Genomic DNA, 10,282 nt, shown 5'->3' with positions numbered 1-10,282 from the left:
AATTACAACACCCATTGATCAACAAACCAAAGTCGAATTAAAGAAAAACACGTGTTTGCAGAGGTTTTATGAGTCAGTGAGACAAACAAATGGCGAACAATTTAAAGTTTCTTCACTTAAAGCCATTCGAGCGGCCATTGATAGATTTTTGAAGCAAGCACCTATTAACAAGCCAGGGTCTATCGTCGGTGATTATGAATTTAAGAAGGCAAATGATATGCTAAATGCAGTCTGTAAAAATCTGATGAAATAGGGAACAGTTCGTCCAGTAATGTTGTTCATAAAAAAACTCCCATCATAAGCGAGCAATTGCAAAAGCTTTTTGAAAGTGGTCAACTGGGAAATGCAGATACAAAAGATCCTAAACAATTACAGCAAATCGCGTGGTTTTACACATACCTGTATTTCGGGAAGAGAGGAAGAGAAAACCGACGTAGTCTCACTCCAAAGATATTTTATCCTCCGCCAAACACCCCAGGGTAGACGATATTTTGAGCTGCGAGGAGAGTTTCCGGGCGCGATTTTGTCGACAAAAAACCACCAACGCGGCGTAAACGACAACACCGACGAAGCAGACGGCAAAATGTTTGTCAACTCCTTTCCAGAATTTAAAAATGGAAAGGACTTTGAAATTAAGCTTAGTTTGAGCTTAATTCATTTTTTCTTCTACGGTTTGCACGTTTCTGAGACTGCGCAATGTATGACGAGATCACTGTGTAGCTTTGTTTTAATTGATGAATGAACTTTGGTGAATGAACTTTGCAAATGCGCCAGTTTGTCAAAGCGCGCGCGATTTAGCATGCATCATTGCACGAATGTATCAAAATTCGTGAAATAAAAATATTTTTCTGCTTGATAGATCGATTACTGAGGTATGCTAAAACAATTAGACGGCTCGCTCTCGGTTTCTATCGCCTTTGATAGTTGGCTCGGGGCTTCGCCCCTCGCCAACTATCAGCCGATAGAAACCTCGAGCTTGCCGTCTAATTGTTAAATAGGCAGAAGGTGACCCATTCAATTTTAAACTGTCGCTCATATCCCTCTCATATTTTTGGTATGGCGTTGTATTTCGTCCTTCACTCGTTGGCGATGTACGGTGCAGTTTGAACTTAAAATCTGGCGGTAAACAACCAGATTGATTTTTTTCCACCATTTTGAAGAGAAATACAGATAGATTTAAGATGAATGTAAGGGGTGCCGATATAAAACTGGAACCGTTCCGAGTACGAGGAAAACTTTATCATTTTGGTCGTGTAAATGGGGAGTGCCATGCTCCCAAAATTTAAGGTGCCGTGTCATTTCTTTTTTTTGGGCGTGTAAATGGGGTTTTAGTGACTAACTTGTTATTAGGAATTTTTTTTAACTTCGCCGGGATGAGATGTAGGGAGGGAGGGTATGATAGCAGGTTACTTAAAATTGTGTAGACCAAATGTACACCGCATTTTCTCCATCTTAATCGACTTTATTTACTTTAAAGCTTTACACCTTTTTTACGAGGATCGTTTTGGTACAAGGATGCCTCATTTAAAATACAACTTTAAATATTGGCGTCACCAATTCCCCTCCCTATCAATTTCTTTTCATCTTAAATATTATAAACAGACTGGCTTGATTATATAGCAATTTTAAATACATTATTTTCTCTCGTATATTTTCTTTTATATACAACTCCAAAAGGCTATAATCTAAAGTTTTTCGTTACTATCGCTAAGTTACAAAGCTTCATCTATATCGTAAAGATCAATAAAAGTCACAAGTGCTGATTCCAAAAGCCTCAACAATTAACTACAATGATCGAAAAAAAAAATAGTTGATACAGATCTTAAACCGCCCTGTTGTTCACACAAATTATCTTCTTCTTCTCAGTTCAAAAAGTAGTTTCCGATCATCAACATCTCTCCGCCCTCGTTGCAATGTTCTTCCACAAGGAAGACAGTTTTTCGGGAATGATTTGCAACATTGTACGAGGGAAGGGGAGGGCACATTTGAGTGAGCAGGCCGTGATTTCCATTTCATGTAGCGTAAAATAGGAGATCAAACTGTAGGTGTAGCAACATTTTTGTAGCTCTCATTATAGCTTAGTTTTACACAGTACACGTGATAACCGGGATTACTTTACAGACAGACCGGCTAAACAAAACCAACGCGATCGAATGCAAACGAACAACTCCATCTCCCACTTTTGTTACAATCAATATTAAGTGCTGGACAACATTTCACTTTGGAATGAGACCGAAATTCTTTGTTTCTGTTCTGAAACGCTATGGGCCCGGTTACTGACGCAGTCATGCTATTTTGATTCAGTTAAGATGTTTGTGGTTTGCGAAAGTAAATGAAGCGTCTGGAAAAGGTGCATCTTAATACCTTTGTATTTAAATGAACCTATTCACGATGCACGAGTCAGTACCTAGCTAGATTCAAAATGAGTCTATTTGCCATTTCATGAGTCAGTACTTAGCTAGATTCAAGTCTAGAGGCTCTTCTCTTTAAGTACCGGAGCTCGTCCCTCTCGTTTAAGACTTCATTATATAAGGAGTTAGTATATGTTTTGAGTCTACGCAGTGTGTCCAAGATATTACTTGGGTCCAATTCAACTTTTATTTCGTTGTCATATTCGTCGAGCTCGTAAAATTGAGCATTGACGCTCCGCCAGCTACTGGTCAGCCGTGACCGTCTCAAGTTCTCGGTCTGGGACTGGAGCTTATTTAATCCAGGTGAGCCACAGCGGGCAGCGGTTGTATCACTGTCAGTAGGTGAATATCGAGTCTTGCTTTCCGCTGTTTCAGCTTGATCGGTCATTCCACATAATCCTACCGAATCATTATCGTCGTCGCGTTGTTCAAAGTACAGTTCCTCTTCGTAGTCGTTTTCCACGTAATACAGGTTCATTTGACTTTCTCTGAGTTGGTCTCTCGTGTCTTCTAGCTCCACGCTCAGATCTTCTTTCTCCAACTGAAGCCTCGCAACCTCATTTTCGGAAATCTCACGTTTTCGCTTCTCGTTTTGAAGCCGCTTCTCCAGAAGAGCCACTTTGTCTTCCAGCGATTCCAACTGTTTTTCTTCCTTGTTTCTTCTCTTCGGCGAGCTTGTTGACTCATTTCCCTGCTTGAGGCTTTCTTCGCTGTCATATTTCGCGAATGATCTGAGCCCTGCGGGTTCATTCAGCCTTCCGAGGGAAGCACTTTTCCACAGTTTTTCAAGCGAACCCAATTTCTTATTCCTTTTGCGCGAAAGAGTATCTAGGTGGTCTGCACTTCCAAATCTACGCCACCCATTCTCGTGTTCCCATTCTAAGTCCTCGTTTCTCGCTATAAGCAGCCGATTGGTACTTTGAAATCCACGTGGCACTTGTTCAATCCTCGGTGAACTGTCTTCATCTCCACTTGCTCCGTTGTCCGCTTCCACTTCCTCCTCTCGTGGTGAGCAGTCTGCCAGCTCACCTTCATCGCTGGGATTTGAGTCATAATCAGCGAAGAGCCCTGAGCTACTGGAATCACTGAAGACAATGGAATTTCGTCTAATCTCCTCGAGTTCGTTCTTAGTGTTTCTATGACGTTTCTCTTCTTCAATGAGTCTGAGTTTCAAGGATTGTCTCTCATCAAGGTCGTTTTCAAGCTCCGATAAGATAATGCTGATTTCTGCAAAGAAATTGATATTGAATGACTATTGTTCTGTTTAGTAATCCTGTTGTACAATTCTCAGGCCTCTGGGCGCTACAACGTTTCTTGTATCTTAGGAGAGTTACAAATATACAGTAGAACCCCGCTAACTCGAACTCTGAAGGGAAACGAAAATCTGTTCGAGTTAGCGGGGTTCTACCGTCTCAGCAATCGATCTCATGGCGATTTGTTCAGTTAGATGCCAACACATGACATGCAAGATGAAACTGTGCCGATGTCAATAGTACTTTAATAATTCATTCGTGCAGTTTTTGACAATGATTAACAACCTGTTCATTTTCCTGTATATCACCAGTGGCGGTCCCTTCTAAATTAACAGAAACTAAGCAGATTTGAAACAACTTTTTTGGATCCTTCGGTTGAATAAGATTATTGTGATATTGCTGGAGAAGATAACAAGTCAAAGTAAACAACCACTTGTTAGCAGCTGCCATCAATGACTAGCATTGCTTAATTGCGTTAAATCTTTGAAAAATGAGTGAATTTAATATACTCTGAAAACGCAGCAGGAAGAATTTGAGACAAACCTTATTTCTTATTTATCCAGCTTCTCATAGAAGGGTGTCCTTTTTAGGTAGAACTTGAAATCACGGTAAGTTATATTGATCTTTCAGCCGTTCAGACACGATATGAGCTTGAATAGTTCATTAAGTAGATTTCTGTATATTGCTGTAATTTTCAGTAAGAGAGGAGAGCTCAATAAGAGGCAATTATACTTTAAAGTGAAAATTTCCTTTTCAGTTATTTTGATAGGAATTTTCAGGTTGAGAATTCCCGTGCTGAGATCTTTTAAAAAGTGAATATCGAATTTTACCAATTTGTTTTGATCAGCAGTGAAAGTCTGCTGTAAAAGCGAATCTCAAATTTCACGATCAGATATAGTAACATAAACTTTGTGGTTTCCTTGTTATCAGTTGTAATGGACCCTAAATTCGCTATATGGGTCACGTCCACTTGATTAATTTACCCAGTATCTGAAGAACATTTTCAAGCGCACATTTAAAAACGCTCTTTTCGGGCTTTGACTCACCACAGAAATTAGAGTACATCCACAGAAAGAGCGGTGTAGTCGATTCCTGTTTACTTTTGTTAAGATTTCATCACCTTTCAACTTATACACTTAATTGGCACGTACAAATGGCAGACGTGAAGAGACAGCAAAACACCAAATCCAATACAGTATTTCTCTTCACATTTTGCGTTGAAAGTTTTTGCTCTTTTTCAGATATACAAACTAAGGTTTTCAATTTCTAAATATTGTCAAATTTAGCGAAAAGTAGGCAATAGGTTGCTATATACTGCTAATTGAGTAATAAATGCAATAACGGGTCATGGGGCCATTGATTCGATTTATCAAACGTGAGTTAGGTCAGACGCCAAGTTTTCGCAATCTTCCGTACGTATCAAGCCAGCGATGCAATAGGGGCAGCGTCCTGATATGTAAATAAAATGGAGGTACTGTGATCTGAACAACTTTTGTACACCATTACTCATACCTTCCTCATCGTAGACATCATCTCCGAGCAGTTCCCTCGCCAAAAAATCTTGTACTTTAGATTTCAGCAATGCCTGCAACAGATGCCTAAAGCCTTGTTCGCGCCTCTTCATAATATCTACAAAGGTCGCCACTTGGTTCTCCCTACACGTTTTGCGTTTCTCCTCACGAATCGCTTCTACGTCATCCTCGTCTAACACACCAACGTTTTCAAGGTAGTTTAAGAGTTTTGACGGCTCAAGGCATTGCTGCAGCCTTGGGTAATGTCGATCTATCACAGCACAATCTCTGAGGTCCATTGTACCCCTAAGAAGACAAGCAAAACAGATCGTTTTGTGAGAGAATAAATCTTCTGGGAGATTTATTGTCGACTCAAATGATCAAATGACTTAGAGGTGACGCAAGTCACGTGTGCATGATATGACCTGGCCTGTCTGTTTTTGTCACCTATCTATATCAGCCCTCAGAAAAAGGGGGGTGGGGAAGGGGAAATAGTCCCTTCAAAACTGGATTCTTCAAGACGTTTCATAGTGTCTAATTCGACCAATTCGGAAAAGAGTCCAGGATGCTGTCAAATGTACGAGAATGATGAGCAAACGTGACGGGAACGCATTGCAATCGGAAAAAACAAATTAAGGTATTAAGCTCCCTGTCAGGGGTCTTTTGTGTCTAATCTGTCGTGCATGACCTGTACACGAGCCGCTCGCCGAGTCACCTCAGACGGAAAGATAACCTTAACCTGTCGTAAATGATTTGTCTACGTTTGTTTCTGTTACTTAGAAGTTCAAATTTAGTGACTGCGTCACAAGATGTTTTTGTTTTGTCCCTATTTCGAGTTAACACCAAAGGTCTAAACCGGCGCAGTGTCTAGTGTTGTAACTGGTTTTGTGGCATGTACAGACGGAATTTTGAGGTATCGGGACTGACTCAGTAGTGAGGATTATAAACAAGTGAGGATAGCGTGGTGAATTATACAAGGGTGTTCTTTCTACTTTATGAAGCCACAGAGACGAAAGCATAACCTCCGGATGAACGAAGCCAAAAACCGCACTCTAACAATATCATTAACACATTCACGACGAAGATTGAGCAATATCACGCAAAGCATTTTATGCTTGGAAAGAAAAAACATGGATCGCCGGGTTCTTATCTTAAGTTTTTAGTCTTAGTTCGATTAACAGGTGTAATTGTTCCGACTTATACTCAGAACTACAAATTAGGCCGGTTGTGTCGCTGAGAAATGTAGAAATAATTTCTGATGAAGGAAATTATCGTGGCCGAGTGCACTCAAGAAAGCCGCGCAAAATGTTTATCAACCCTTTTAAAGCATATCTTAATATCAAGTGAAAACAACTCGGTCTTACCACCCAGGTTTGCGATATCTTCTCCACATTTTCAGTGAAGCTTGGATCAGACATAGCAGACCAATATATGATGCTGTACAAAATTACAATAAGATTCATAACAACTAGCCAACAATGGATTCTGAAGGACACGCTATCATATCAATTTCAGAGAAAGATTCCTGATGTATGTTGCATCATGGTTTGAAAAAAAATGTGTAACTGAAACGATAAGAGAACTATTAAAGCCACTTTGAAAATCGTGATCATGACTTCTTGAAGTCATCACTGGAGTCATAACATAAAGAGACGGAATCCACACTTACCTTACTATACACTGCACTCTTATGTGGTAAATCCGTGTGGAGTTAGCTCTTATATGTTCTTATCATTCAGGCTTCTGGCCAAGTTACGTGGTGATTTCGAGTGCGTTACGTTAATTCCTAATCGACGCACATTTAAGTGGTTTCCTCTTGTTTTGAAGAACGAGCGGAAGATTTTATATTCCACGCCGCCACAATAAAGGAACTCGAATAGACGGACACACCTGAACGAAAAAGGAATTTGAGCACGTGTTTCTCGAAGTAATTATTCTTTTGTTAACCCTCGCCACCTCTCACTTACTAAAATTCCAAACGGTGCAGTTGTTAATAAACAAAACAACAGGGAAGTCGTTCAATAAATGCGCAAGACGTGACTCGACTATAGCCCATAAAAAGATTGAAACAAATAGCTCTGAACTCAGAAAAATATCCGAAGAAACGTCCGAGAGGAATTAAGATGAAAACTAAGGTCATCTAAACTGAAGGAATGGTTTTTAATATACCTTTCTTACGTATACGGTCATTTAAACCTTGTGAATGAAGTTATTTTCTGAAACTTCTTGCGGTTTATCTGGTGTCCGCGCCCTTCCACGGTTGCTGACGTCATCTTGGTTGGGCAAAGCAGACTCGGCTAAAACTGCAGTAAAAATGTTTGGGTTTTGGCCGACTTTGAACCTCTCTAAATCGGCTCGTATTTCTTGGATCTTAACAGCAAAAATGTAATTTAGAAAGCATTTGTTCTAAAATTATCTGTGCCAGATATAATATAATTATAAAAGAAATTTTAAAACGTCTTTACAAACGCATCTTATCAAAACATACAAATTACCAGTTACCGTAGCCTGCGAACAGCAGACGTATTTCCGGTCGTGAAACTAGAAACTTGAGCCGAAAAAAACGGATGCCCTTGCAGGTTACAGTTACCCCGGCGAAATCTTAGTCCCAACATGACCCCACCAAATGAAGATGGCGTCCTCCCACGCAGTCGCTGTTAGGGGACTCGTATACGAGTCCCCTAAAAACGACTGCGGCTAGAGAAACAGTGAAAAGGTGCTGAGTTTGAACGTTTATGCCACCAATATTTTCATATATAAAACGAACGTTTTAGTTTTGAGCCATAATTTAATGATTTTGGAGACTAGTTTCTTTACAGAACATCTGCTCTTCTCGCCACTGCTAATTGTACGTGGCATTTACATTTTGGGACATTAACTACACTGTGCCGTTTCAACTTCAGACGATCAAATCAAATAAAATTGACGTGAAAACAAGACAGTCAATTTTCATTTCAATTACTGTTGAAACCTGATTGCCGTTCCTACGAATTTAGCTCCTTGAATTTTCAGCCACACCATAAAATTAAATGATTTGAAAAAGTCTAGAAGTACTTAAAAAAAACACGAGTCATTGCGGCCACGTTTATAGCAGTCACTCACAGACGCTCTTTTGGCTCGTCACGCAGAGCGCAGAGTTCTCCTCTCTAAATCTAATAAGCCTTCTGTTTGAAGGTCAGGTATTTTTTAATCCCTCTGCCTATTAAACCGGCCCATATATTAGAAAACACAAAACAAATACTTCAGAACTTAACTCAGCTATACCAATGGTCAGATCATTACTCACTGCTCAAAGTTGGTCTATAATTTAGGGCGGCCACATCAGATTACACCTCTCCTTTCGGAGACCATAAAATAGAGACCTTAGCGCCTGGGCACTAGCTGTCGTTTTATTCTGCTGTAGCTATATATTAATTACAAGAAGAGATGTTACTTTTATTTGGAAGGTTTTCACTTTACGTGACCTCACAATTTTGACATATCCCATCAGTTACATAATGTTATAAAAATAAAACGTAGTTCGCGTTACTTGAACTACTTCGCGATTATCCCAATACACGGTGAGTTTGTACACTGTGGCCGAAATATCCAGGAAATAAATTCAGGAATGGCGTTCAATTTAAGAGAGAGAATGACAAATTCACCTTCTTGTGCTCACGTTCTCCACAAAACCGACTTTTACAAATAATATAAAATCCCCAAAATGCGAATTTACATAATGCGTACAATTCATAAACCTTACATCATTTTACAGAATGCAACACAGTATTAAACAAACGCTTCTACTATTACTTATTGAACAATATAATAGACTTTTTAGAAACATCTCACAAGCCTGCTGATATGACAAGCTCAAACATTTTACAAACTCCCACTCGACTGAAAAACAATTGGGCTTCCACAGACCGAAGCAAATTGTTATTGACCACTATTTCAATAGTTTTATTTAAACAATTTAATTGAATCGACAACTATTTAGCGTTTCCAAACACGGAAAGTTTAGTTGTCGATAACCTGTATGTTTTTAAGGAACCTGGAAACTTGTTTATAGTGCGCATGTGTACATCGTGCAGAAAATGGCGGTCGCTCTTGAAAAATAGACCTTAGTAATCGATGACTTACTCACACAAAGGGCGAAAGTGATTTGTCGATAACAAAACTGATGCGTTTGTTATTGACAACTAAAGTACTTTTTTTTTGTAAAGGGAAACTGCTTTGTTCTCGACGACTTTATTTTTCACCATTTGTAGTAGATAACTTGACAACTTCACACACGAGATGTTTTGTCATCGATAACTCATGTTTTGTCATCGACAACTAAAAAGTTATCGATACAGTTTGCCTCAACTGTGGAGGCCCTAAATTGCTTTACGCTTACTAGGATCTATTTTTAGCCTAGAGCCTAGAGGTAGCCAGTGGTTCATGAAATTTTCTTTGAATTAACAATTTAAGGATACTTTTGCAGGTGCATGTTTATCCATGAAGATCTTCATGGCGTTTACTGGTTGTTGATGTTACAAAGTAGCATGGAGTTTATAGGCGCGTACATTACTGTTTGCCTCACAATCTGACATGTTTTCGTCTTCCGTTGTTATATAATATCCCATTGAAAGATTATTCCCACCTACAAAGTATAGGAACTTGAATGACACACCTGAAGGTATCCGAGCATATATGCGGTAATTGTCCCATTGTTAGCCTCCCACATCCACTTGAAATTTCAAAAGGTCACTGTTTATAGTCAATATTATCAAAACAACGAAGAAGGTATTTAACAATGAAGTGCGGCAAACAAGAAGCTACTCAGCCTATAAAAAGATCTTGACAAAAGACAGCTATAAATAAATGTTGATAAAAACATCAAGAGGAAGACTACGACGTGAAAGTAAACTATTGCAGGCTAGAATGTCAAGTAGGTTATTTTCTGAAAAACACTGTGATGCTAGCGCTGCTGCGGTGGGTAGTGGAAACGAATGTTTAGGTCAGTATATCAATAGAGTTGATAAGTGCTGACATTTCGAGCGTTAGCCCTTCGTCAGAGCGAATCCGAAGGGACATAACTGACGTTCTCGTTGGCGATCTTAAACTCATTACATTTCTGTGCAGT

The 10,282-nt window shown here is 39.4% G+C and overlaps 1 protein-coding gene across 3 annotated transcripts; it reads right to left on the bottom strand.

Moving 5' to 3' along the window:
• Positions 1-1,562: 1,562 nt before the first annotated feature.
• On the bottom strand, positions 1,563-7,077 carry LOC146451526 (uncharacterized). 3 transcript variants are annotated; one of them, XM_085098985.1, is made up of 4 exons: positions 6,845-7,077; positions 5,177-5,481; positions 2,455-3,638; positions 1,563-2,407 (listed from the first exon to the last, which is right to left on the bottom strand). In XM_085098985.1, exons 2-3 carry the CDS (start codon positions 5,472-5,474, stop codon positions 2,455-2,457), a joined length of 1,482 nt encoding a protein of 493 aa, XP_084955111.1. In that variant the 5' UTR covers positions 5,475-5,481; positions 6,845-7,077; the 3' UTR covers positions 1,563-2,407. The 3 variants fall into 3 exon arrangements, 2 of the variants coding, with proteins under 2 accessions (XP_084955111.1, XP_084955110.1); XR_014859999.1 differs by lacking the exon at positions 6,845-7,077 and having other exon boundaries at positions 1,563-1,861; positions 2,166-3,638; positions 5,177-5,902; XM_085098984.1 differs by having other exon boundaries at positions 1,563-3,638; positions 6,845-7,076.
• Positions 7,078-10,282: the final 3,205 nt, after the last annotated feature.

The sequence above is a fragment of the Pavona decussata genome, unplaced genomic scaffold (genome assembly GCF_977016875.1).
Source record: "Pavona decussata unplaced genomic scaffold, jaPavDecu1.1 SCAFFOLD_386, whole genome shotgun sequence".
NCBI classification, from domain to species: domain Eukaryota; kingdom Metazoa; phylum Cnidaria; class Anthozoa; order Scleractinia; family Agariciidae; genus Pavona; species Pavona decussata.
This window is presented reverse-complemented; position numbering and strand designations above follow the sequence as displayed.